Here is a 26,048-nt window from a genome sequence, read left to right on the forward strand (position 1 = left end):
GGGGGGTCAGGGTCTAGGCCACCGAGACCTGTTCCTGGCACCTCATCCCTGCAGAGGCAGGTGCAGCCCACCCGGGCTTTCACTGGGATATGGAGACAGGACACCACCCACACCCAGTGGATTTGAGAGGAGGTTTGTGTTCTCAAGTCTTTGGGGAAAAGAAGAGCAAGTCTGAAGCAGCTTGAGGGCAAGGACAGAACCCTGGCCCGGGACCTTCCCGAGGCTGAAAGGGTTACGTGGGGAATTCTCCCAACAGCAGGGCCTGGCAAGCTTTGACTCTCCCACCAGAGCCAAAGGAGGGAGCACCCAGATGTTACCAGTGTGATTAGCTGTGGGGCGCTGGGTGCGGGGTGCTGATACTGGAGGGTTCTCGGCAGTGGAACATGAAGGAGAGCGTCCTGCTGCTCATATTCTTGTGAGGACAGCACCCGGCTTCTCCCTCGGGCTCGGACAGCGCGGGAACTACCACGTCTCAGCCTTGGCCATGGTGGCCCTACAGAAAGTGTAGGGCAGTGTGTTTCGTGGGATCCTTTTTTGCCTTTCCCTGTTTGCATCCTTTACAGTGTTTTGTGTTTGGTTTTTTCCAAATTAAAAACTTGAGTTGAAGCTGTGTTTGTGACCAGGGCTAGCGTTTCAGGGGTGTGTTTCTGGGGGGGGGGGGGGGCCCTGTGCCCCGCGTCGGGTGCCCGGGACCCTGGCTGCCACTGTGCTGGCAGATCACAGGTGCCAGTGGGGTGGGCAGCCCGGCCGCCCCTTCAGTGGTTGGCATGCTTCCCGCAGTAGGATTCCAGGATGTAGGCAGGACGGCAAGACCGGGGTGAACGCAGCCCCTGAGAAACACGCTCCCGGACCCGTGGCCGAGCGTGGCATGAAAGCAGGAAAGTGGAAAGGCATCGTGGCTGGAGGGGGTTTGCCTTTCAAAACCAGCTTCGTGGGCGCCTGGGTGGCTCAGTCGGTTAAGCGACTGCCTTCGGCTCAGGTCATGATCCTGGAGTCCCGGGATCGAGTCCCGCATCGGGCTCCCTGCTTGGCAGGGAGTCTGCTTCTCCCTCTGACCCTCCCCCCTCTCATGTGCTCTCTCTCATTCTCTCTCTCTCAAATAAATAAAAATCTTTAAAAAAAAAACAGCTTCATAGCTCACACGGAGGATGAAATCACTGCAGGCCTGTCAGAGTGTCCCGAAGACTCACCAACCCGGCCCAGGCTGCCTTAACCATGAGATGTCACCAGGCCCAAATCAGAGGAGCCCCATGCTGGGGGCCACCCCCAGAGACGGAGCCAGGTGCCTGTCTGCTGAGCATGCACTGTGTCGAAGTTCTCTGAAGCGGGGATGCCAAGTTGTCTGAAATCCACAAGGACTGCACCCCTGGGGTGGAGGCTGCTCGCATCTGCGGCTGCGCGACCTTCCCAGAGAGGAGCGCTTCCACAGGGTGGGGGAGTCGGGGGGGGGCTGGAGCCCCTGTAGCCCTGCAGGCTCTGCGAGAGCTTTTCTGAGGCATCATTTACAACCCCCGCGTGAACACACACCCCTGCAACAACGGGGCCAACTGGAAACCCCCGCGGCTGAGGCCGGGCCGCCGCGCTGCACGCCGGGACAGCACAGATGCCTGGCGTTCCTTTGCGGCCCAACTAGCCTCGACTGCCAGCTGAGATGGAGAAAGCTGCTTGCAGAAAACGCACAGCCACACCCGGGAGGGGCTTCTTAACCGACCACAGTGAGCTGAACAGTAGCCCCACGCAGACCTCTCCCTGTACCCTGGGAACACGCAAGCATGACCGTATTTCCAAAAAGGGTCTTTGCAGATGTAACGAGAGATCTCAAGATCATCCTGGATTTAGGGTGGGCCCTAAATCCAGTGACAGGCGTCCCGATAAGGAGAGAAGGCCACATGAAAACAGAGGCAGGGGTTTAGTTCTGCGAGTCACAAGCCAAATTATATCAAGAAGTACCAGCAACCACCAGAAGCCAGAAAAGAAGCAAGAAATGCATTGTCCCTCGGAGCCTCCAGAAGGAACCAACCCTGCTGACACTTTCCTGTCAGTTTTTTGGTCTCCAGAACTTTGAGCTTAAGTTTAGATTGCCTTAAGCCAGGTGGCAATTTGTTATGGAGGCCCTAGGACACGAATACACCCTTGTCCTCCCACAAACCCCCTCAGCTGAAATCAGGGTGAGCTTGCCAGGACCTCCCAATGCTCTGTCAGAGCTGCCCCCACTCTCGCCTACCTGCGGGATCCCCATGCCCTCCCCGGCGATGAACGTGCACTAAGCAGACGAACTAATGAAAACACCCTTCTCGTTCTGACTCCAGGCTCAGTTCTTTCCATGACAACGGCCTCGTCCGCTGGGGGTCACATGATCAGCCTGTCAGAAACTCTACCGAGAGCCCTGTGGGGCTGTGCAGTCCACACACCTGCGGGAAGGGAATACATCCCGGGATGGGAGCAGGTCGCCCAGCCACCCTGCAAGCCTGTTGTCCTCTCCCAGCCCTGGGGACGGTCTTTTCAGTCGGAGGCCAGCTATCAGGACTTTCTGTACCCAGGGTTCCTCCGTTTACCCGCCCCTGCCACTCCGGCCGGAAGCCCATCCCCTAGGCTTGTGCTCGGTCATCCTGTCCCTGCTGAGAACGGGCCACTGCAGCCGGGCAGGGCGGCCCTCTGGCCCCTCCGCGGGGCCGGCCCGTCATGGTCTTCTCCTGCGGGGCAGCTGTCGGCTGCCGGTCCCCTGGAGCCAGTGCAGCACGTCTGCCAAGCCGGTGCCCTTGTGAGCGCTGACTGCCACTGTGCTGATGCTCTGCTTGGCACAGGCAACGATGTCCGGGAGTCTGATCAAGGACTTCATCTCCTCCACGGTCATGTGACAGGGCACATCGCTACAGCGGAAGCAGCGCCCTGTCAAGGTGGGCTGCCACAAGCCGATCCCACCCCCCACTGTACCCCCCATGAACCACCTCCTGGCTCCGCTCCAGGGAACTCCCGTGGGGCGAGGCACCCCCACACTCCCCCAGGATGACAGACCCGTACATTTTATTGAAGAGTATCAAGACCGACGCTTCTGCTAGTCCTTCCGCAGAAAGGAGACCCAGAAGTTGCACGCAGGAGGCAGACAGCTGAGTGGGGTTGGCCGCGTCCATCATGAACTAGGGAAGAAAAATGCAGACCAGCGCCACCTGTGAGGGAGACCGTCCTTCCCGAACCCTCTTCTTTGGGTGTCGTGACCTGGCTCAGAAGAGCACAATGACTTTGAAACAAAGAACTTTGGGCTCAGCAGAAGTAAAGGGAGATGAGCTGCACGAGCGTGACCTGCTGTCACTTGTTTCCACCCACACGGGTCTCTACTGGCGTGGCCATCCGTGCTCCCAGGACGGGTCCTGGGATTTGGGGCACAGGCCTTGCTAGCACGGGACAAGGCATGGAGAAGTCAACCATAAGAACCCGTGCAGAGAAACATCTCAGAGAGCAAGCATGTTGCTGGCAGAGAAAGAACACTTCTGTCCAGAGCCCCGCATGAGCTTTCACGTCAGCTCTGGAACAGGAGCACTAGGGATCAAGCTGCATTCCCAAAAGGAAGTCCTTGACTAGCCCAGGAACCCAAACTCCAGCCTGTACGGAGTGAGGTCCAGCGCTGCACGATCCCTAAACAAGTTCATGGGATCAGGACCTACCAGGAGAGAACGGCAGTTTCCATAGTAGCTGGGCCAGATGGGGCCCATGCACCCCCCCAGCTCCCGGATGGTAATCTTTCTTGGAACCACGATGTCAGTAAGGTCGGTGCCCACCTGTGGAAAAAACCAGGAAGCATTAAGGACACAAGCTCCTTCCCACTGGGAACTCCTGGAGAGGAACATGCACTGCCCTTTACACAATACGCCCGTTCTCAAGGGCTCAAACCCTAAAGCACAGCCCTAAGCAAGGAAGGCTTTATAAAGTAGCTTCCAAAGGTCCACGCCCTAACCCTCAGAGCTGGCTGTGGCCGCGCTCCAACACCCATCAGTGGGATTCGCCTCTGGGGCGACCAGAGAAAGCAGTGTGAAGAGTGTGAGGGGCGGGCGGCTCGGGGCCCCTGCCATGCACCCACGTCCACCGCAGCTGTCCCAGGAGGCAGGCTCCTTCCCGTGACACCCCGCTCACCTCCCGAGAGTTGCATTAACACACTGACCCGCCGGACTCCAGCTTCCACTTAAAACCACCCAAAACGCTTTGCAAACCGTCAAGGGTACCCGTTTCTGCTAAACCTGCGGGACAGGGGCGGCCTACCGTGGGCCGCGTCGGGGGAGGATCGCCCAGATCGCCCTTCCCATCCCCGGAGCTCAGCTGTGTGGGCAGTCAAGGATCCCGAGCCGGGCAGAGAACGCGGGCGGCGGCCGGACCCGCCCGACCCACCCAGCACCCCGCTCCCGGGACCCCATCCCCGCTCCCCCGGGAGCACCCCGACGCCCGCACCCGTCCCCTGCCCCCCCCACTCCTGGCCCCCGCCCGGCGCGGAAGGATATTCAGCAGTCTTTTCACCAACAGCGTCTTCCCAACGCCCGAGGCCCCCAGAAGGAGACACATCACGGCCCCTGACTCCACCCGGGACCCGTAGCTCGGCGCAGGTCCCGCCCTCCACCCCGCTCTCATTGGATAGGCTCACGTCCGAGCTGTTCATTGGTTCTCGGCGCTTACCGTCTCAAAATGTGCAGCCTGCAGCCCAATCGGCGCACAGCGTCTGGGGCGAGCAAAAAAGCCCGCCTCCTCGCGGCTCGCGGCCCGGCCCTGCCCGGTGACGCGCGCGTGCGCGCGCCCGAGGGAAAGGCGGAAGCGGAAGTCGGGGGCGCGCCGGTTCGCGGCGGAGAGCGCAGCGGCGTCGGGTCGGGGTCCCGGGTCGCCATGGGGCGCGGCAGCGGCACCTTCGAGCGTCTCCTAGGTAACGCGGCCCCCGCCCCTCGCGGCTGGCCAGCGGCCCGGGAGCAGAGCCGGGGGGCGGCCGCAAAGCGACCGGGGCCCCGGGGCCCGGGGTGTGGGTGGGCGCGCCGGCGGTGTAGGGACCTGGCAGTCCCGGGCGCTGGGCGCGGGCTCCGACCCCAGTGGGTGAGGGTCCGCGGAGGGGCTGGGCCCGCGCTCGCGGCGACCGTGCTCGAGGCTCTGCTCCTGTGCCGGGGCGGGCAGGTCCCCAGGGAAAGGATCCCCCCCCCCCCCCCGGAGCCACAAGCCTGACTGAGCGGGCCACGAGTCCTGAGTCACGGAAACGGTGACCTAGTCAAATAGATCCCCTCCCCCCAAAAAATTCTAGGTTGCAGGGGAACTGAGGGTGCCCCAAACTTTGGGCTCCAAAGGGTGGAACCAGTAGTGTCCTCCCGGGGACCTGCCAGGCTCTTTGAGCTCTGCTTCCCTGGGAGGCAGGCCAGCCCCGTGTCCCCACTGGCTCCCCCACTGGCTCCGGGAAGGCCCCGCTGGTTTAGGGAGGTGGTTTTTCTGTTTGTCAGAGGTGGATAGCTGATCCTTTATGAGCTTTCTGGAGGTCACCAATTTTAGTAAAGGGAAGATGGATGTTTATGGGCATGTTCTCCACCCCCAATGCTACTGGGTGGGCTCTGTGTTTGCGATGGGTGCTCTGGGTGCTCCAGTGGTTGGTCTGAGCCTGCCCTGCTTTTTCCTTGAATGTGGTTTTGGAGGAGACCTCATATGAGGCACCTTCCTTGTTCTGAGAACATGCATGCTGAGGGGTGGTTCAGCCCTCCAAAGATCGATCCAGAAGTTACTACCACATCAGTACTATGTGTGGACGCACCTTGTTAGACCCCCGGTGTGTCTCCAGGGAGGAGAGCCAGCAGGGCTGGGGGAGCAGAGCATAGTGTGTGTGAGCCAGCTGTGATGTACAAGAGAGCACAGGTGTTATTTGAAGAATACTTCCTGGAGATCATTCCTGGGTTCATCCCACAAAACACTTGAAGCAGAAGACTGGAGTCCAGGCTGCATCTTCTCCAGCGTTGCCCCCGCTGAGATCTCATCGGACAGGTTAAACGTGGAGAAAACCAGGGACTCAGGGATGAGGTGGCAGAGTGCAGTGTGAAACCCTGCCTGGCTTGGCCTGGCAAGCTGTGTGACTTTGGGCAGTGACCTCACTTTTCTGCTTCGTTGTCTTTGTCGTGAAGACGATGGGACTAGGACATTGCTCAGGAGATTGTTTAAGAACTCGGTGATCACGTAAAGCGTTTGGATCAAGTGTACAGCAGGTGTGCCGTTAGTATTTTTTAAGCTGTTTGCTTTTCTGGGAAGGACAGTACTCTCATGATTATCGGGCATCAAGAGGATTTTCACGGGGTTTTCCGTTCAGTCCAAATGTTTTAAATGGGAAGGAGGCGGTCCTTTCTCTCTGTTGCTGCGCTCTGGGGCCGACCAGGGAATCATAAAGGACAAGCTCCAGTAATGGTGTGTTTTTGCCATAGACAAAGCAACCAGCCAGCTTCTGCTGGAGACTGACTGGGAGTCCATCCTGCAGATCTGTGACCTCATCCGCCAGGGGGACACACAGTAAGTGAGGAGGGTCTGTGCCTGCTCAGAAGCAAGGGGGTGGCAGCATGGCACTCCCAGCTCCCTTGGTGCCCACTGATGCTCCAGGATCCCGCAGTATCCTGCCCTGATGGACGTCGACCACGTTAGGTCTTAGGAGGAGAATTGAGTGGTCTCCATGCTGGGGTTTTGGGGATCTGGGGACAAGGAAAGGGTTTTCTCTGTACTGCTTGGAGGTACTTAATATTTGCTTGAGGATTTTGAAAGGGTGGCAGAGGTTTTCTCAACTTGGGTTTTAAGATAATTTTTTTTTTTTTTTTTTACCAACATCTCTTTTTTCAGAGCCAAATATGCCGTGAGTTCCATCAAAAAGAAAGTCAACGACAAGAATCCTCACGTGGCGTTGTACGCCCTGGAGGTAACTAGATCCCTGCACTCTGGCCACTTCAAGGGTTGCCGCCCCAGTGTCTAGACGGCAGAGACAGCGTGACCCTGGGGCCTTGCCCAGCTGCCCGGGGCGTGAGGGCAGGAAGGAGCAGCCCTGATGGAGGACAGTGCCTCAGCTGCCCCACCTGAAGCTACAGACTCAGGGCCCTGAGGTTGACTCTGGTCTCTGTCCCTGGTGGTAAGAAATGGAGTTAGAAGGAGCACATACAGCGCTGGTTGCTGCCTGACTCAGAGCTGCCACGGGGACTCTCCTGATGGGCTAGGTTGCCCGAGGGGCCTGTCCAAGGCGGGTTAGCCCTGGCTGGACCGGGGGCTCGAGACTTCCCTTTTGGGTCCTGCAGGTCATGGAGTCTGTGGTGAAGAACTGCGGCCAGACTGTCCACGATGAGGTGGCCAACAAGCAGACCATGGAGGAGCTGAAGGAGCTGCTGAAGGTGGGCCCTGGGGGGGAGGCAGTGAGGCCCAGACGGTGGGGAGGACACAGTTACCCCGAGGCCGTGCCTGTGCCTTTCTGGGGCTCTGCTGGCCCCTGAGGCGGTGGCAGGGCCAGGCAGGACTGAGGACAGGAAGGTGGGTGTTGGTGGTCCCCGAATCTCCCGAATCCCAGCTCGATGATGTCAGGGCTTTACCGGAAGCGAACCGGAGTGCTGTGCTGGGGATGCAGAGGAGACCCTGCTCTTCCTGGGGGGTCAGGGAAGGCTTCCCAGGGGCAGGGCTTGGAGTCTCCCCGGGTTGCAGAGAAGGAGGGGAAGGAGCTGTGCATGTGTGGGTGGCTGTGAGCAGAGGGTGCGGGCAGAGGCCTGGGGGGAGCCCCGAAGGGCGGCTGGGTGGGTCCCACGTGCAGAGCCAGGATTCTGAGCAGGCAGATGTGTGAGCCCGACGTGTTTATGGAAGGAGGTTGGGGGGACCCGACACAGCAGGGACACATTTGGGAGTGGGTTTCACAGCCTCCATCTGTAGAGGGGGGACAGTCCTCCAGCGCCCCGAGAAAGAAAGCTGCACAGGCCACCGTCCATGGCCCCGCAGGCTGGCGCTGCCCACCTGCAGGGATTGTGATGTGGGTGGTGACACCAGCAGGTTGTGTGACGCAGAGAGGGCGGTACAGGGGTGCACCCGTCCCACAGGGGTGAGGCGACCGGGGCGGCGGCCAAGGAGCGGAGCCCCAGACACTGTCTCTGCTACATTGGGGGGCGGGGCCGCAGCTTCCTGGCCTGTGTGGGTGTCTGTGGCCTCACGTGGCTGAGAGCCCATCTGGGACCTGAGCTGGGCCCTGACTGGGGACCCTGCATCCAGGCTGAAAGAGTATAAGGGTCAGACCCTTCGCTTCTCGTGTCCCACAATTGTGACCTGTTTGTGCTGCATGTGGTCTAAGCCAGTCAGTCCCCCCTTGGAGAGGGAGGGTCACGATAGGAAAGAGGGGTCCACCGACCGGACACGGATCACAGGAAAGAACCAGAAGCCTAGTGGGTGAGTCTAGTTGGCATCTCCCCGGAGCAGCTTTCTCATCCTGCCATCTTCCTGAGCGTCCCCGGGAGAGCTCTAGGCACGTGACTGATGATGCTCTAAGCTGGTGGAAGCGGTGGCTCTGCCCGTGGGGCGGCTCCTGGGCCAGCCGCCCCTTTGCCCCCTTGCTCCCCTGCCCCCCTGCCCCCGCCCACCTAGGCTGGCTGTGGCCAGAGGAAAGGCGGCCAGCTGCACATCTGCTCCCTCAGCATGGGTCTGGTGGGCGCTACCTGATGGAGCCTGGCATTTGCTGGAGCCACACCGGCTTAGACTCGGGGGCCCCTGACATTGACCAAGCTCCTGGGGGCAGGGAAGGAAGAAGCAGGTGGTTATAGGGTAGTGGGCCTGGGGAACCGGGCTTCGGGGCTTCCCCAGCTTTTCCCAGGGCATTAAAGAAGAGTCAGGCCCTGAGTGGGCACACCGCTGTGGCAAGTTTGTCCTTAGGGACCGGGCTTCATGGAGGAGGGCTGGGCCTGGGTAATGGGTCCATGCATGGCCCTGGTGCCCCATACGGGGGGCCCTCCCTGCCTCTGCCCGCCCCACGTGCTCAGAGTGGTGTGGTCTTCCTGCAGCTTCCTCATGCTGAGACATCTCTGGTGTTCCGTGTCTCCCATTCTCCTTCTCCGTTCTCGTTTCTATGCAGAGGCAGGTGGAAGTAAACGTCCGAAACAAGATTCTGTATCTGATCCAGGCCTGGGCTCACGCCTTCCGGAACGAGCCCAAGTACAAGGTGGTCCAGGACACGTACCAGATCATGAAGGTGGAAGGTGCGTTGGGCGGGGACTGGGTGTGCGCCCTGTGCGGGGCAGGGGGATGGCATCATACTGCATGACTGGCGGCGGTGGAAGCCTGCTCTGGGCTCTGGAGCCCCTGCCTTTCCCGATCTCACGCCCAGTCAGGGCAGGACAGGGGCATGTGGTGGACAACACACAAGTGAAAAGACTGAGCAGAGGAGCTAAGTCTGGAGTGTGGGTTCTAGGAAGGAAGTAAAGCTGGGGGCCTCGCCTCTTGGGGGCTGATTTAGCACGAGGGGTGGGAGGAGGCCTGGAGAGCAGGCAGCTCGTGTGCCAGACCTGAACGTGTAAACAAGCCAGCATCCTCTGGAGGACTCGCTTCTGAGGCCCCGGGGCCATCACAGACTGGGGACAAGGCACAGGAGGGACCAGCCTGCCAGAGCAGCTCAGGCGGGAGCTGGGGTGCCCCGAGAATGGCGGGAAATCCTGGGAGGGCTGTGACAGCCGGGGGACCTTTTCAAGGCCTCATCTGTGCTCCTCCCAGCTGCTGCAGCGGCCACACAGATCTGCTGGGGCTTGGTGAGGAGGACAGCGGATTCAGACTGTAGTGCTCACGCTGGGGGGGGGGGGGGGGGGGGGGGCGGGGGCGGCTCCCGCCTGTGCAGAGGCCCTGAGATGAGGCGTGGAGCAGGGGCGGCATCTGGTGGCTACGGGCGGGTTGGACCCCATGGAGACTTGTGATGAAGGTTCTGTCCATGTCAGTGAGCTGGTCTCAGTCCCTCAATCCTGGACGTTGGACATGGGATGGCGGGTGTATGCTCGCATTCACTTTCTTGGGGAGACAGCCCAAAGCTTCGTGGAATTCTCAAGGAGCCTGTGCCTCCAAAAAGCTTGGGAATCTGTTTTAAGAGTCCTGAGAGGTACAGTTGGCTGGGGTTTGGGGCCAGGAGCCGGACAGCAGGTCCAGGGAAGATCTGTGAAGCCTCGATGGGGTGCGAATGAGGCCAGGCCCCATGCCCTGGGATGGGGCGGCCCGCTCACGCACCCAGGCGCCCTCGCCTGGTGCTGGGTCACTGAGCTTGCTGCCCGGGGGCTCTGGGCCTCCTTTTGTAGGTGTGCTTTGGGAGGTGGCTGCCCAGAGCTAGGACGTGGCTCCTGAAGGTCTCGGGGCAGACCGGGCAAGGACAACTGAGGCTGTCAGGGCCCCGCATACCGGCGTGGCACTGGTGGTGACCGTGGTCTCCTTTCTCCAGGACACGTCTTCCCGGAGTTCAAGGAGAGCGACGCCATGTTTGCCGCAGAGAGAGTGAGTTCATGGGGTGCTGGCCATCTAGGAGTTCGGCTGCTTTTATTTTTTTTAAGTTTATTTAAGTAATCTGTACAGCCAATATGGGGCTCAAACTCGCGACCCCAAGATCGGGAGCCACAGGCTCTTCCAACTGAGCTGGCCGGGCGCTCTGGGAGTTCGGCTGCTTTGAGGAAGCAGAAGGGAAGTCCCGGGTCCCAGCTTGTGGGGAACATCGGTGGGTGAGCTGCTGTTTTGTCTCAAAAACAACACGTGTGGGACGTGCAGCCGTGCCTCCGGGGGCTCAGTTTGGAACTCAGCTCAAGGTCCCTTCGCGCTGCGGCTGACGGGTTCGCGAAGTTAAGACTGCAGGGGGTTTTGCGGTCACACCTTCAGAAAGGAGAGTCTGTTTGGGGTGGGCTCCTGCCTCGCATCTGCAGACTGGGACCTCAGCCCCGGAGCCCACACTGGGGTCTTGTCCCCTTTGTGGGAAACAGGGATCTTGGCCGGGAAGGTGGGGGCCGTGCGATCCTGACTCTGCCTGCCCCCCAGGCCCCCGACTGGGTGGATGCTGAGGAGTGCCACCGCTGCAGAGTGCAGTTCGGGGTGGTGACACGCAAGGTGAGTGTGCCCGCCCCAGGGCCGACTCCACCCCCCCCCGGCTGTCCCCAGGAGGCCACTGAACCCACTCAGGATCCTTTTTCTCTTGGCTATGGCCTCATGGTGCAAGGAGCAGTTCCAGCTCCTAGCTCCGTGGTGAGCAGGGTCGTCAAGGGGTCCCGAGCCTGGTGGTCTGTGCCGTCCAACAAAGCTTGGGCGCGGGTGCACCCCCCTGGGGACAGGAACGCTGCAAGCTTGGGGCTGTGGGAGGCTCGGGTGTGTGTTGCCGGGGCCCGCAGCCCCCTGGCTGCCTCTCGAGGCTAACAGCCTGTGCACTCGGGCCCTCGAGCCGCCGCGTCCCTCCCTCCTGAAGCACAGGCCACGATGGTGGAGGCTGAGGCCAGGGCTTCTGAGCAGACCCACTGGATCACTGTCAGCACAGCCTCTTCTCTCCAAGCAACTCGTGCGGGGTTCTTAGGAACTTTTCTTTTTAATTTGACTTTTTTCCCCCAAACGGTGGCTGCAGTTGAAAGCCTGGAAACGTGCCGTTTCCCTAGGGTCTTTGTGGCCTCGCAGGCCTGCCGTCTGCCCACCCTGGGGGCCCGGCCTGGCGGCGTCTGCGGCGAGCAGTGGTGGGCAGGGTGGGGCGCGAGGGGGCCGCAGCCTGACCCGCTCCATATCGCAGCACCACTGCCGGGCGTGTGGTCAGATTTTCTGCGGCAAATGCTCTTCCAAGTGCTCCACCATCCCCAAGTTCGGCATCGAGAAGGAGGTGCGCGTGTGCGAGCCCTGCTATGAGCAACTGAACAGGTGGGTGCCCTGCTGGGGGCCCTGGGGGCCCGGGTGTGCTCCCTGAAGCCGGGCTGCTGCTCCTGGCCGTCCGGGGGCAGGGCTGGGACCTGCCAGCCAGCTGCTGGGGGTTGTTGTTTGGTTTGTCTGCTTTTTAACTTCTTAGCTTGGGAGTAAAACTTAGAGAAAAGATGCAGGCGTGGGAAGCAGGCCCTGCGGGGTGCGGCCTCCTCCCGGGTCCCTCGGTGTTGACACGGCCTTGTGGGCGATTGGCTCAAGCGCATGGTCTCTCTTCCCCATCTGCACGGGTGTTCCCGCGTATCTTGTTCATTTTGAAGCTCTGAGAGTGAGCTGCGGGTACCCCGTCCCCGAACCCCCCGTGTGCATTTCCCAAGAAGCGTGTACTCCTGAGACCACAGCAGAGCCGTCCGACCAGGACACGTGATGTCTGCTTTGTGTTCCCGTCTGGTTCCAGCGAGTCCCAGTCATGTCCTGCGGCAGTCTTGCCCCCGCCAGGCCCGCCCAGGCCCCCGGCACACGGCAGGTGGCTGTCACTGCACTCCCAGGACCCAGATCTCCATGCAGCCTCTTTGTCCCGACGTGTGCGTTTCTCGGGCCTGGGCTGGTGTGGCGCCCCCCTTGGTTTGGGTCTGGGGCCTTGTGGTTAGAGTCAGGTTGTGCGTTCCCAGTGCGATCCCAGGATGAGGCTGTCCCTCTCCATGCAGCCACTCTGGGGGCCCGGGCTGTCCGGCTCCCAGTGTCAGCAATGGGAACTCCTCCCGCGGTTAGGTGGTGCCTCCAGGTTGCTCCCTGGAAAGTTCCTTTCCCGTGGTTGAACCTCATTTCCAGGAGAGGGGGCTAGGGCTTAGGCCGGGTGACCTGCCCGGGGTCCCGCGTCCCAGAGGCGACAGAGCTGCTTGGAGGGACCAATTTTTCTCCAGAGCGTGGCCTGTGGCACCTGTGGGGATGCTGGGGGCCGGGGGATGGTGCTCAGCCACCCAGTGTCCTCTCGCTTCCAGGAAAGCAGAAGGAAAGGCGTCGTCCACGACGGAGCTGCCCCCGGAGTACCTGACCAGCCCCCTGTCCCAGCAATCCCAGGTACTGGCCCCGGGTCCCTGGGGGTGACTCGTCCCCAGGCCCTGCTCACAGCTTGTCTGTTCGTAGCTGCCCCCCAAGCGGGATGAGACGGCCCTGCAGGAGGAGGAGGACCTGCAGCTGGCCCTGGCTCTGTCACAGTCGGAAGCCGAGGAGAAGGAGAGGATGGTGAGCTGGAGGGGAGCTCCCCTGGTGCAGGCGTGCCGGGCTTGGGGGGGTGCGCCGAGATGTTTGGGGAGGGCAGAGGAGTGTGGTAGGTCCGCCCCCTTGCACTGGGACCCTTCCTGCCTCGCCCGCAGAGACAGAAGTCCGCGTATGCTGCTGCCACGTACCCCAAGGCGGAGCCCGCGCCCGTGGCCTCGTCGGCGCCCCCGGCCAGCAGCCTGTACTCTTCACCTGTGGTGAGCACCCTCCCGGGCTGGGCCACGCTTTGGTGCGGGAGGGTGGGAGGGCTGCCCCAGAAAGGATGGCCTGATGAAGCTGGGGAAGGTGAGGGTCCAGCCTGGCCCTCCCCAGCCCTCCGCTCCAGGTCGGGGTCCTCTGTAGGGGAGGATGACACTGGGAAGGTTGGAGACCTCCCCAGAGTGAGAGGACGCGGGCAAACGCTGGGCTCGAAGGTGGCCTGCCTTTTTCTGGCCTTGGCCCTCTCTGTAAATAAGGGGATGGGTGGCAGGTGAGACAGAAGGTTCAGGAAGTCATAGCGAGCTCTGTGGGGCTCTGGGTGGGGCCGGGTGGCTGAGGGCCTAAGAATAGTCCACTGTTGGGACTGGCGGTATGGTTGCCAGGAAGGCTGGTGGGATACTGCCCTGCACCTTGTTCAGTCACAGAGCCCTGGGGGCCCCTCGGGCAGACTGGCCAGTGCCTGGGGTCCACTCTCACCGTGGTGGCATCCCAGCCTCCCGAGCGACGGCCTGGGAGGAGCTGGGCACATGTTTGAGCCCATGGGTCACTGCTGCTCTGGTCTGTGTCTCCCCAGACCTCGTCGGCGCCGCTGGCTGAGGACATCGACCCCGAGGTGAGGGTGCCCCCACGTGCAGTGCTTTCCCCTGCTGCTCCCTGGCCCTTGGGAGTGACCCTTGCTGTGTGCGCAGCTCGCCCGGTACCTCAACCGGAACTACTGGGAGAAGAAGCAGGAGGAGGCCCGCAAGAGCCCTACCCCGTCCGCACCCGCGCCCCTGACGGAGCCGGCCGCCCCGCCCGTGGAGGGGCATGCAGTCCCCGCCAACGCGCTGGAGGTGCACTGCTCTCAGCATTCCTGGCCCACAGTCCTGTTTGGGGGGGGGCCTGGGACAGGCCGGATGACCCCCTCACCCTCTCTGTCCTCTTCCAGACTCCCCTCCCAGAGACAGACTCTCAGCCCATAGCTCCCTCCGGCGGCCCCTTTGGTGAGGTGAGCTGTGGTTCCCTCATGGGCCCCGCACAGGCAGCTCTCCTGATGGGGCTGAGCCCTGCCCACAGCGACCTCCCAGGGGCAAGCCATTCCAGCCCAGAACTCTCGATGGAACGTCTCTGGGTTGGCTGGCTGTGGTCCAGAACTTGGCCACTTGCTGCCTAGAATGGATCGGAATGTCCTAGGGCAGCCCAGAATCACCTGGATGAGTCCTTGTTCTGTCCTGGGGCTTCTGGGCTCTGTTGGTCATTGGACTGAGAGACCGGGGCCTCTTTGAGGGAGGCAGGTTCTCTGCAGGGTAGGGGCAGAGGGGCTGTGAGCCAGGCTGCCCAAGCTCCAACCAGCTCTGTCCTGGCCAGCACCACGCCCAAATGCAAGAGTTAAGCCTCTTCAGGCCTCAGTGTTTGCATTTGTCAAAGCGGGTGCTAAGGGTGCCCCCTCATGGCACCACTGGGAGGATCGAGTCCTGCGCAGAAAGCCCAGAGCTCAGTGCCTGGAGTGGTGGGTGGTGCCCCGCCCAAGGGGCTGCTCCGCAAGAGCCCCCACCTGCCCCCAGCAGCAGTACCAGAACGGGGAGTCGGAGGAGAGCCACGCGCAGTTCCTGAAGGCCCTGCAGAATGCCGTCACCACCTTCGTCAACCGCATGAAGAGCAACCACGTGCGGGGCCGCAGCATCACCAATGACTCGGCGGTGCTGTCCCTCTTCCAGTCCATCAACAGCATGCACCCCCAGCTGCTGGAGCTGCTCAACCAGCTGGACGAGCGCAGGTGTAGGTGCCGCGGTGCCCGGGGGCCCTTGGCGCGGTGTCGTGTGAGCATCTGTGCTGGCCTCTCGCTGTGGGCACGGGGAAGGGCCTCGGGTGGGACTACCCCGCGGGCGGCAGCTTCTCGAGAGTCCGTCTCTGGGCCGTGGGCAACGCGGGAGGTGGTCTCTGCGATGAGAAATGTCCCACTAAGCATAGGACCGTTGGCTCCAGGAAGAATCCCACCCCCAGCCCTGACCCTGGGAGCCCAGATGCCCTGTGGCCTGCAGACAGGCGCTTGGCTGGGTGGGGGCAGGCCTGGTGGCCAGAGCCCGGCCCTGGGCAGCCGGTGCTTCCCTCCCATGCCCCGCACTCTTGGCACTGCCCTCTCCCCGCAGTGTACTACGAGGGGCTGCAGGACAAGTTGGCGCAGATCCGCGATGCCCGGGGGGCACTCAGTGCCCTGCGGGAAGAGCACCGGGAGAAGCTTCGCCGGGCAGCTGAGGAAGCCGAGCGCCAGCGCCAGATCCAGCTGGCCCAGAAGCTGGAGACCATGCGGCAGAAAAAGCAGGTGTGGTGGCCGGCCCCACCGGGGGGTGCCGCGGTCGCGGACGGCCCTGACGGTGCCTCGTGCCCACAGGAGTATCTGGAGGTGCAGCGGCAGCTGGCCATCCAGCGCCTGCAGGAGCAGGAGAAGGAGCGGCAGCTGCGCCTGGAGCAGCAGAAGCAGACCATCCAGATGCGTGCCCAGATGCCCGCCTTCTCCCTGCCCTACGCCCAGGCACGCACCCACCCCGGGCCCACCCCTAGCCAGGGGCTGCAGCCACCGAGGAGTGCCCTGACGGCCGTCTCTCTTTGTCCCCAGCTCCAGGCCATGCCCACGGCCGGGGGCGTGCTGTACCAGCCCTCGGGCCCAACAAGCTTCCCGGGCAGCTTCAGCCCCGCAGGCTCAGTGGAGGGCTCCCCCATGCACACGGTGTACATGAGCCAGCCGGCCCCCGCCGCCAGCAGCCCCTACCCCAGCATGCCTGGGGCCGGAGCAGGTAATGGGGTGGGCGCAGGTGTCCAGCCGCCAAGATGAGCTCCAGACTACTATTTTTTCCTTCGTTTTTGTTTCGCTGTAATTTCAGTTTTACTGAAAAGTTAAATGGTACCAAGGGTTTCTAGATTTCCCAAACGATATTTCATTCCATTTGCACTTTCTTTTCATGTGTGCAGCCGTGCGTGCACACACATACGTGGACTTTTTTCCTTGAATCTTTTTTTTTTTTAAGATTTTATTTATTTGAGAGAGAGGAGGGAGAGGAAACACCAGCAGGGGGGAGTGGGAGAGGGAGAAGCAGGCTTCCCTCTGAGCAGGGAGCCCGATGCGGGGCTCGATCCCAGGACCCTGGGACCATGACCTGAGCCGAAGGCAGATGCTTAACGACGGAGCCACCCAGGTGCCCTCCCTGAACCTTTTTAGAGTGGGTGGCAGTTACGATGCCCTTTGCTGCTAGCGCAGTCAGCGTGTGACCTCACCTGTCGCTGGGTTCAGCTCTCCCACACCGTCCCAGTAACACCCCCCTTGTGCAGACAGGAAACCCCATGGTTGTTATCTTTACCTGTTTGGTTGCTTTTCGTCTTTGATCGAGAATGTTCTTTCTCTGCTTTTGTGTTCATGACACTCCTCAAAGAGCACTGGCCTGCTGTCTTGCAGACCAGCCCTCGCTGGGTCGTGTCTGGTCTTCATGGCTGGGTTTTGACCGGCCATCCTGGGCACTGGAGTGTTCAGCAGGAAGGCACAGCCGGCTGCTGGCCCGAGGCGTGCAGGCGGCCTCCCGGGGTTCCTGCGAGGGCCTGGCTGTCCGGTGGCAGCAACCATTCAGTCGGGATGAGACTTGCACACATCCTTGTTCTTCCTCAGTTGTCACCTGTTAGCTTTAGCGTCTTCTCCGTCGTGTCTGAGGCTGTCATAACGTTTGTCACCCAGTGACTTTCTCATCTCGTTCCTCTCTTGTTGGTCCGTTATTTTTTCACTGTAAGGAAGTACTTTTCCTTCTCTTTACTCTTTCGTCATTTACATCCACGTGGACCCATTTTATTCAAATTTCACAATTGGTTTCACGGCTCAGATGGTCCCAGGTGTGGCCGGCTCCTGGACCATCTACCCGCATTCTGTGTTCACATTGTCACTGCTCAGCCCTGGAGGCAGCCCCTGTCCAGGGAGCCGCTAGTCCTGGAAGTGGGGGTTGTTCAGCACCTGGGGCCCAGGTGTGCTTTGCGTGCCAGGCCCTTGTGGCAGCCTGCGAGGACGTGTGTACGCACACACAAGGCTCGCCTGTGGACAGCAGACCTGGGTTCGGTGATACGGCCCGGGGCTTCCTCCCCTCTCTGTGCCTGTATCCTTCTCACGTTGGCTGATCTGTTCGTTCCTGGAGTACACAGAAAGTAGTTTCGGGAAAGCCAGCCCGAGCCCCTGGGGAGAGGTCCTCCTGACTGGGCTCACTAGGTCTGTAGTCCCCTGTCTTCAGGCCCTGAGTTTCAGAAGGTGTGAGAGCTCGTTTCCCCCGCCCCTCCCGTGCCGTCCTGTTACACCCCGTTGATAGTTTGGTTCATTTCTTCTGATTGCATTCAGCGCTAGAGCTCCTCTCCCATCCTTGTTTTCTTTTCCTTTTGTGAGAATGTGAAATGTGAACTTGGTTCCAGAAGTCACCCTGCAGGGTAGTGAGCTTGCTCCTCTCCCTCCGTAGATCCCGGCATGGTGAGCGCCTATATGTACCCAGCAGGGGCCACCGGGGCGCAGGCAGCCCCCCAGGGCCCCACCGGGCCCACCGCCAGCCCCGCCTACTCGTCCTACCAGCCTACTCCGACACAGGGCTATCAGGTAGGCGGGCAGGGCCGGCTCCCTTCCCCAGCGAGGGCCTGCAGCCCTTCTCCCATCACACGCTTCCCTCCACAGAACGTGGCCTCCCAGGCCCCCCAGAGCCTCCCGGCCATGTCCCAGCCTCCGCAGTCCGGCGCCATGGGCTACATGGGGACTCAGTCGGTGTCCATGGGTTATCAGCCTTACGGCATGCAGGTGAGAGACCGCGTGGGGTGTCCACGTGGAAAAGAGGCTGGGGGAGCGCTGGGCAGGCCCCGGCCTCCTGCCCACCCCCCCTCCCCACCGGGAGGCTCTCCTAGCTGGTGGGCATTTGATTTTCCAAATCAGAAACGCCCTGTATTGGCATACAGGGCTCCTTCACATGGGGTTCGCTTCATTTTCACAGAGTCTCATGAGCACTCTCCCCAGCCAGGACGCACCTCTGCCGCCCCCGCAGCAGCCCTACATCGCGGGGCAGCAGCCTATGTACCAGCAGGTGAGCGTCTCCCGGGGCTGCCGGTGGCTCAGCTGGAGGACGATGGTGGGGCTGTCTTGGGAGGAGGAGCCCGTGCAGGCCAGGACTGCTTCCCAGCCAGCACATGCAGCCACCACACAGATGTCCAGACCACGCGTGTGCTCAGCCCTGTGGACACTGGTCGGGAACTCCTGGGGTCTCCGCTGGGGCAGGACGAGAATAGGGAACCCATGACAAGCTGGGAGGAGGGAGGCCTGGCGTGGACTGGGCTTTGCCAGGACTGAGCACTAAGGCTGAGACCAGGGTGGAGTGTTCTAGAGAGAAGCTATTGGGCGGGGAAGGCCGGGGTCTGGGGAAGGAGGACTGATGGTTCCTGTGCCTTCCCCCCAGATGGCGCCCTCCGGGGGACCCCCCCAACAGCCACCCCCCGTGGCCCAGCCACCACCTTCACAGGGCCCTCCAGCGCAGGGCAGTGAAGCCCAGCTCATCTCGTTTGACTGACCGTGGCCGGGAGCGCGCCATCCGGAACAACACTACGGTTCTCTGAACCACCGCCTCCGTCTCTAACTAGCGTCGTCCTGCCTCGCTCTCCTCTTACTGCCATGTAGTGTCCCTGCTGCGTGCCGGGGGTGGCCCTTCACCCTGGCCCCCGCCCTCTGTCCTCTCCCGCGGACTCCTCGTGCCCCCGGGCCGCACCCTCCTCCCCATCTCCCTGAGTTGGTCTCGGACTTCTTTCCCCAGGGCTGGGCCTCGGAGGGTGGGAGGGAAGGATCTTCTCCGAGAGGGAGCCTTCAAGCCCCGTGTCAGGTCCTGTGAGGGCTGGCTGGAGTGGGGTCCCTCTTCTGTGCAGTCTGGGCCCCCCCCCCCCCCGTCTGCACCCGGGAGACCGCACGGCCTGTGGCCTGACTTGTGTGCGTGCTTTCCAGAGCCCTCTGGCGTGGCCCCCTGTGGTCAGCATGCACTCCTGGCCCTCACGGGAGGGTGGGGGCTCGTCGCCAGCTTCTCTGCTTCTGAGCTGCCATCTCATCCAGTGCCCTGAGTAGACGGAATGGAACACTGATAATAAAATGTCTTTCAACAAGTATCGGAGTGTCTGTTCAGAAGGAAGGTGGTGGGCAGCTGGTGCAGCTCTGGACAGGGGCGAGTAGGCACATGCCTGTGGGCCAGCCTGTCCCGAGCCAAGCCTGGTTCCACGGTCGGTGTCGACGGGTGGGCACTGCTCTGGCAGCAGCTGCAGATCTGATCCTTCCCTGAGACAGCACACGGAGCTGTGCCCTTGGGGAGCCCAGCAGCAGCCCTCCCCATCCGGCCCTGCTCTACCCTGACTCCGCGAAGACTTGCAACGCCTGAGGATGAGTGTGATTCTACACCAGTCAGAGTCTGGAAGAAAATACCTTATCGTAGTGTAGACTCAGCCCCTCGTATCCAGAGTTCAGAACATTTCACACACTTTAAATATCTCGGACGTGACCCCAGCATTAGCTCTTCTGTGAAGAAAGGGACTAGTTTAGGGCGCCTGGGTGGCTCAGTTGGTTAAGCGACTGCCTTCGGCTCAGGTCATGATCCTGGAGTCCCGGGATCGAGTCCCGCATCGGGCTCCCTGCTCGGCAGGGAGTCTGCTTCTCCCTCTGACCCTCCCCCCTCTCATGCTCTATCTCATTCTCTCTCTCAAATAAATAAATAAATAAAATCTTTAAAAAAAAAAAAAAGAAAGAAAAAAGAAAGGGACTAGTTTACTAGGCAGAGAGGCTCTCTGAGCTCAGGCCAAAGGCAGGGCCCGGACAGCATAAGGTCGCCAGGCAGAGGGCGGCTCTGCCCTCTCGATTTGATGTAACAAGCGCTGCTCCACGCCTGGCTCTTAGAAACTCAGCTGGGAGAGCAGAGACTGATGCCCGTAAAGAGCAAAGACCCAGGAGCCTCACGGCGGATGTCGTCAGCGGGGCCGGGGAGGCACCCCCCGTGCACAACGGAAAGGCAGGCGTTCAGGCAGCCGGACACAGAGCCAGGGCTGGTAAGTTCTCTTCTCCCAGGCGAACCGGAGCCCTCCCGCCCGCGACCCCATCCCTCGACCCTTCCCGGCTCAATCACAACCCTTAGCCACGCCGTCGGCGGAGAATCCCGAGTTCAACCGCCCAGGACGCGGGCCTCGCTCCCGGGGCGGCACGGACCGGCAGAACACGTGCCCCCGCGCTGGCGCGAGAGGCAGCCCTCCAGCGGGAGGAGGAAAGCAAGGAGAAGGCTGCCCAGAGGGCGGCGGGAGCTCTCGGCGCCAGGGGAGCCCAGGCGCGGGCGGCCAGGGAGGGCGTCACGAGCCGGAACCGCTGTCGGCCGGCGCAAGGCTTCGGCAGGTGTCGGGGAGTAGGGGTCACTGCACTGTCCCCCCGGCCGGCACCGCCTCCCAAGCCTCGGCCTTCTCTGGCCTTCGTTCGCCTAGCGAGGACGGGGCCCCAACAACTCAGCGACCCGTCCCAGGGCCCCGACCCCCGGCCGCCACCAACGAGCCTCTGCGCCTGCGCGGCTCGCCGTCCTGTGGGTAATCTCTGGGAGCGAGAGGAAGCCAGCGCGAGGTGCGGCTAGAGCGTCCGCTCCAACTCGTTTCCCCGGCGGCCTCCTGGGCTAGAGCGTCCTGACGCAGCTCGAATGCTCGGCGGCCCCGGCGGCTAGAGCGTCCTCCTCCTGGGGAGCCGCGTGTGACCTTCCCGCCCGCGGACCGATGCTGCTGGCGGCCGCTCGCCCCCTTTGGGGGCCGTGTCTCGGGCTTCAGGGCGCTGCACTCCGTCTCGCCAGGTACCGCGGTCAGCCGAGGGCTGGAGGGTGGCAGGGTCGGGGCCCGAGGCCGGCAACCGAGGGTGCAGGTTGGGGGCGGCGTCCGCGCGCGGCAGGCGGGATGTCACCCCGACTCGTCGGGTCCCGGCGCAGGTGGGCGTCACGAGGGCCCCCCCAACTGCGCCGACTCCTTACCCTCGCGGGCTGCTGAGTGTGCTAGGGGTGGCCTCAGATGACCGTGCACATGTCCCTGCCCCTCCCCGGGCCTCAGTTTCCCCCGCAGCCCCAATGACGTGGTAGGGCTTCCATCAGTGGGTCCGGCGTTGTGCCGCCCGAGGGCCCCAGATTCTGAGAGGCTTAGTGTAGCAAAATGCATTCAAGTTACTGTCCTGCTCCCTTGGGCCGGTAGTTTTTTCGACCCGGAAGCTAACGTTGTGGGTAGCAGGTCTGCAAATACTCGCGTCGATTTCTAAGGCTCGTTGAAGAATTTAAGGTAGCTGGGAAATCCCCTTATCCTCGTGGACTCTGGAATCTGAGAACCCCCCGGGTTGGGACCAAGGAGCTAGACCTGAGCTCATAGCGCCCACCCGCCTGGTCTGTGTCACCCGCTTGTGCCAGTCTGACAGCCTTGTTTGAATGGGGGGCTAGGCAACAGGTGCCCCGTGTCTGCGCTGTGCGGCTGATGAGATGCGGCGGCCATCGAATGGGGGAGGCCCTCGCCGGTGCACCCCTGGATAACGCGCCCAAGGAGTATCCCCCCAAGATCCAGCAGCTTGTCCAGGACATCGCCAGTCTCACACTCCTGGAGATCTCAGATCTCAACGAGCTTCTGAAGGTATCACAAGCCCAGGCCTGTGTCTTGTTCTTGGTATATTTGGGGAGCGTAGTAAATCGTCCGAAGCGTGCTCCCTGAGTATGAGGACTGTGCCAGCCTTGTTGTGTGGGTGTCTTCGAACGTGACGGGCAGCTGCTGAGACTGCTCTCCCTTCTCCCTGCAGAAAACACTGAAGATCCAGGATGTTGGACTCATGCCGATGGGCGGCACGATGCCCGGAGCTGCCCCTGCCGCAGCAGCACCCCCCGAGGTGGGCGCAGGCCAGGGTCCCGTGCAAAAAGGTTTTCCTCTGGTGCCACCACGTCACGTGGCCAGATTTCTCTCATTGTCCCTCATCTTGAGCCTGCATCAGCCAACACATCCCGCAAAGCTGTGTGTGCTGGCTGCGGGCCACCAGCAGCCTCCTTGGGACCACCTTCCTGCTGAGGATGTGCAGATCCCTGCCCACGTGGAGACCATGTTTCTTGTGGAGGGAAATTGGCGATAAACCAAATAAGAAGAAAAAGAAAAATTTTATTGAATAGCAGAACATGATAAGTGATGTGGGAAAAACGCAGGGAAGAAGCTTAAGGGGAGGGGAGGGTTACAATTTCCAGGGAGACCACAATAAGGAGGTGGCACTGTGGGGGAGATTTGAGGAATACAGGAAGAAAGCAGGGCATTCCCAGCAGAGGGCCGGCGGGCACGAGAGCCATGGGGCATGGCCAGGGCTGGAGCAGAGGTGGGGCAATGGGCAGGTTTCGTCTCCGCGACGAAACCAGCCGACCTGAAGCTATGCGCTAATATGTTACGGTTTTTGTTTGTTTCTGGTTTGGTGGGGGGCTGTTGCACTTTCTGTTGGGAAAATTCCAAAGTTATCGACAAATACAGAGAACAGCCTGTATATGTATCACCCGGTCTCCATGACGATTAAGGTTTTGCTGTGTTTACTTCGCTTGTCCCTTGAAGCTTAAGGCACGTGTGTGGTCTGTCCTTTCTCTGTGTGCTCCAGCACATATCTCTAAACACAGAGGTGTTTTCTTAACGTAGCCACGAGCCATTTGTACGACAAACGTCATTAACAGTGATTTTCTCGCTTAGTCTATTCAGATTTAGCTAATGGTCCCAGACTTCTTAGCAGTTGGTTTACCCCAGTCTAAGCACTGTGTGTTGCATGTGGTCACTGGGTCTCTGCAGTCTGGCTCCCGTCCTCAGTCCCCTTCCCCTGGCCATCCCTTACTACGAAATCCGGGTCAGGGGTCCCGTGGGGTGTCCCACATTCCAGATGTGTCTGATGGTTCCAATGGTATCAGCTCCACTCCCCCATCTGCCGGGAACTGGTAGCTTCACAGGCTGGTGAGATTCAGGCTGAACATTTGGAGCAAAGGAGAGACGGAGTTCCTCTGAACTTCATTGTGGAAACTGGAACGCTTCTGAGAATGAAGGGATACTGTCAGTAATTGGGGGGCAGGGGGCGCCTGGATGGCTCAGTTGGTTAAGCGTCTGCCTTCACTCAGGTCATGATCCTAGAGTCCCAGGATTGAGCCCCACATCGGGCTCCCTGCTCCGCGGGAAGCCTGCTTCTCCCTCTCCCTTTGCTGCTTCCCCTGTGCTCTCTCTCTATCAAAAATAAAATCTTTAAAAAAATAATAATAATTGGGGAGCAGATCTAAAGCAGGACTGCCCCAGGCTGCCGGGCCACGTGGCCCCTGCCCCGTGGGGGTGCTGTGTCTTCAGCTGTGACAGCTCTGTCGGCCTCGTCCTCCCGTCGTCGGTCACTCGGCGAAGGTGGGGCTGCGGCTGCCTGTCAGTTTGTCATCCACACACGATTCGGGGCTTGGCTGAGGATGACAAGGGCACTGCTTTCCTGAAACGCTGTTGGATAAGAGCTGTCAGTGTCAGCCTGCCCGTCCCACGATTACAGCTTTGAAGGGAAAGGGAACTTGAGCGGGTGGATGAGGGGAGGCAGATTCAGAACCGCCTCTGGGGAGAAGGCAGCGTTCTGGCCAGGGAGCCAGGTCTCAGCTGGGGAGTGTGGGAGGGAGGGAAGGCTCCAAGCGGTTAGCCCCGAGCCCAGCAGGTCTGGTGCGCCTCCGGCTGGAGCTGCAGGCCTTGCTGGCCTTGCTTTGGGGCTTGGGGGTAACAGGACAGGGTGGCCCAGGAGCGAATGTGCCTACTTCACCCCGTGCTTTGTCTCTCCTTCTCCCAGGTGGCAGAAGAAGACATCCCCACACAAAAAGAACAGACACATTTCACTGTCCGCCTAACAGAGGCAAAGCCTGTAGACAAAGTGAAGCTGATCAAGGAAATCAAGAACTACGTCCAGGGCATAAACCTTGTCCAGGTGAGCTCCATGTGCCTCACGGGCCTCTCCCTGCTGTCCCTACCATGCGAGCGGTTCTGGGACTGGCCCCTTCTGGGGCAGGTGGGTTGCGGCCACCCAGGCCCCATTCCTGACTTTGCTCTGTGGCAGGCAAAGAAGCTGGTGGAGTCCCTGCCCCAGGAAATCAAGGCCAACGTCGCCAAGGCTGAGGCGGAGAAGATCAAGGCAGCCCTGGAGGCGGCGGGCGGCACCGTGGTTCTGGAGTAGGCCAGCTCTGAGGACTGGTGGACAAGGGTCCCTGGGACCCGGGCGAGGCGCCCCCCCGTCTGGGACCCGCTGGTGGGAGCAGCCTCCGAACAGAACTACGGCACTGGCACCCCTGGGCCAATTCCGTTCTGGGACAGGCGGACGGACCTGCTGAGCCTGGGGGCGCAGCTCCTGCGGGAGCACCAGGGAGACGGACTCTAGAACATACCGCGGTCAACATGCACCCCCTGGTGGCCACTGAGAAAAATACATTGTTTGGGCGCCGTGTGTGCAGAGTGGTGTGTCTGGGTGGGCTTCCAGGTGGGTGGTGGGGAGCTGGCTAGGGTAGCCCCCTCATTCCCCAGTGGGATGTGTGGGGGTCGGCCAGCGACCTTTGGGTCCTTTGTGTGCAGGGGCCTGACCTCCCAGGGCTGGTGGCAGCACACCGGGGGTGTGGGCAGCGCCCGTCCTGCTGGGGTGGCAGCAGCTGGCTGATGCCAGATCATCACCGGGAGGTGGGTGTGGGGCACCTGTGGTCTTTAGCAGACTGAGGTGAGCGGTGAGGCATGTGCCTGAGAATGGCAGGCCCCCGTGTCCACTCCCTGGCCACGTTGGAAGAATGCAAGGACAGGGCTGTGGGACCAGAGAGGACATTGCGTCTAGGATAGAACCCCCTCAGGACAGGACAGGCCCGGGGAGCTGCTGTGCTCTCGGGGGCATGCCCAGCACCCAGAGAGTATGCTTCCTGCTGGACTCCTTGTAAGAAGGCTGCTCCCTGACCCAGAGAGCCCCACTGGCCAAGTCTGTGGCCGGGACAGTCCCAGAGGATTAATGATTCACCATCAGCAGATCTCTGGGCATGCCCTCCCTCAACAGGTGACTACTGGGCCACCTGGGCGGGTACGGCTGGCCCAGTATCCTGTTGACCCAACTGCCTTTTCCTGGGGTAAGGGAGTGGTCTGAACTCAGGGACAGTCCTCAGCCTCAGCCTTCTGCAGGTCACCTACAGAGTCCGCTTGTTCTCTGAGCCCGTTTGTCTTTCCAAGGGAATTGGGGTGATGATGAGGACTCCCTTTCTCCCTTCTCTCTTCCTGGGATGATGGGACCTCCTGCTCCATGCTGGACGTCCTGGGGGTGGCTGCTCAAACGTGCAGGTGATGCCGTACCCCAGGGCCATCAGGCTATCAGGCCATCCCCATTCTGCCTACCTTCCACCAGGCTAGGACAGTGCTTGGATGGTGATCGCTTGGTGCCCCCACCTGACCTCACAGTCCCTGGTGGTCCTACCCCCTCATCCCCCCCAGCTCCAGTGTTGACCTGCTCTGGTCTGCAGTTGGCCAATAAAGTGTCTTCGACCTGGCAGTAGGTGGGGTGTGCCCTGAGTCCCTGGAGGCCACTCGGTCTTGGCCCCTGAGCTCAGCAGGGGAAGTAGAAGTAGGTCTGCTGTGCATCCTGAGTTGTCCTGATGGCGCCCACACATGAAACCTTACAGTCCTGGTAGGAG

The 26,048-nt window shown here is 61.3% G+C and overlaps 3 protein-coding genes across 6 annotated transcripts; 2 read left to right on the top strand and 1 right to left on the bottom strand.

Moving 5' to 3' along the window:
• Window positions 1-2,218: 2,218 nt before the first annotated feature.
• Window positions 2,219-4,582, bottom strand: ARL16 (ADP ribosylation factor like GTPase 16). The gene is made up of 5 exons (XM_021680788.2): window positions 4,491-4,582; window positions 4,255-4,313; window positions 3,663-3,776; window positions 3,022-3,137; window positions 2,219-2,870 (listed from the first exon to the last, which is right to left on the bottom strand). The coding sequence occupies exons 1-5, from the start codon at window positions 4,549-4,551 to the stop codon at window positions 2,681-2,683; spliced, it is 540 nt and encodes a 179-aa protein (XP_021536463.1). The 5' UTR covers window positions 4,552-4,582; the 3' UTR covers window positions 2,219-2,680.
• A 216-nt stretch (window positions 4,583-4,798) lies between these two features.
• HGS (hepatocyte growth factor-regulated tyrosine kinase substrate) lies at window positions 4,799-19,460 on the top strand. 3 transcript variants are annotated; one of them, XM_021680911.2, is made up of 22 exons: window positions 4,799-4,903; window positions 6,426-6,510; window positions 6,832-6,907; window positions 7,278-7,370; window positions 9,083-9,206; window positions 10,427-10,479; window positions 11,011-11,079; window positions 11,744-11,868; window positions 12,867-12,945; window positions 13,012-13,110; window positions 13,242-13,343; window positions 13,919-13,957; window positions 14,034-14,177; window positions 14,273-14,332; window positions 14,889-15,102; window positions 15,474-15,646; window positions 15,716-15,856; window positions 15,941-16,118; window positions 17,808-17,941; window positions 18,017-18,136; window positions 18,327-18,416; window positions 18,786-19,460. In XM_021680911.2, exons 1-22 carry the CDS (start codon window positions 4,867-4,869, stop codon window positions 18,894-18,896), a joined length of 2,346 nt encoding a protein of 781 aa, XP_021536586.1. In that variant the 5' UTR covers window positions 4,799-4,866; the 3' UTR covers window positions 18,897-19,460. The 3 variants fall into 3 exon arrangements, with proteins under 3 accessions (XP_021536586.1, XP_021536588.1, XP_021536587.1); XM_021680913.2 differs by having other exon boundaries at window positions 18,350-18,416; XM_021680912.2 differs by having other exon boundaries at window positions 14,892-15,102.
• A 1,252-nt stretch (window positions 19,461-20,712) lies between these two features.
• On the top strand, window positions 20,713-24,830 carry MRPL12 (mitochondrial ribosomal protein L12). Of its 2 annotated transcripts, none has more exons than XM_044921646.1 (5): window positions 20,713-21,182; window positions 21,810-21,996; window positions 22,160-22,250; window positions 24,192-24,319; window positions 24,449-24,830. In XM_044921646.1, exons 1-5 carry the CDS (start codon window positions 21,109-21,111, stop codon window positions 24,563-24,565), a joined length of 597 nt encoding a protein of 198 aa, XP_044777581.1. In that variant the 5' UTR covers window positions 20,713-21,108; the 3' UTR covers window positions 24,566-24,830. The 2 variants fall into 2 exon arrangements, with proteins under 2 accessions (XP_044777581.1, XP_021536462.1); XM_021680787.1 differs by having other exon boundaries at window positions 22,160-22,246; window positions 24,185-24,319.
• The last annotated feature ends 1,218 nt before the right edge of the window (window positions 24,831-26,048 follow it).

Source organism: Neomonachus schauinslandi, chromosome 15, assembly GCF_002201575.2.
Source record: "Neomonachus schauinslandi chromosome 15, ASM220157v2, whole genome shotgun sequence".
Taxonomy (NCBI): Eukaryota; Metazoa; Chordata; class Mammalia; order Carnivora; family Phocidae; genus Neomonachus; species Neomonachus schauinslandi.

Bases quoted from the DNA above. Each gene is read 5' to 3' on its own strand.
- ARL16 (XM_021680788.2), bottom strand. From the start codon at position 4,551: ATGTGTCTCCTTCTGGGGGCCTCGGGCGTTGGGAAGACGCTGTTGGTG. The intron at 3,138-3,662 runs GTAGGTCCTGAT...TTTCTTCCCTAG, and splicing joins GAAACTGCCGTTCTCTCCTG to TTCATGATGGACGCGGCCAA. The intron at 2,871-3,021 runs GTACGGGTCTGT...CTTCCGCTGTAG, and splicing joins TTGATACTCTTCAATAAAAT to CGATGTGCCCTGTCACATGA.
- HGS (XM_021680911.2), top strand. From the start codon at position 4,867: ATGGGGCGCGGCAGCGGCACCTTCGAGCGTCTCCTAG. The intron at 11,869-12,866 runs GTGGGTGCCCTG...TCTCGCTTCCAG, and splicing joins TGCTATGAGCAACTGAACAG to GAAAGCAGAAGGAAAGGCGT. The intron at 14,333-14,888 runs GTGAGCTGTGGT...ACCTGCCCCCAG, and splicing joins CCGGCGGCCCCTTTGGTGAG to CAGCAGTACCAGAACGGGGA.
- MRPL12 (XM_021680787.1), top strand. From the start codon at position 21,109: ATGCTGCTGGCGGCCGCTCGCCCCCTTTGGGGGCCGTGTCTCGGGCTT. The intron at 21,183-21,809 runs GTACCGCGGTCA...ATGGGGGGCTAG, and splicing joins GCTGCACTCCGTCTCGCCAG to GCAACAGGTGCCCCGTGTCT. The intron at 21,997-22,159 runs GTATCACAAGCC...TTCTCCCTGCAG, and splicing joins ATCTCAACGAGCTTCTGAAG to AAAACACTGAAGATCCAGGA.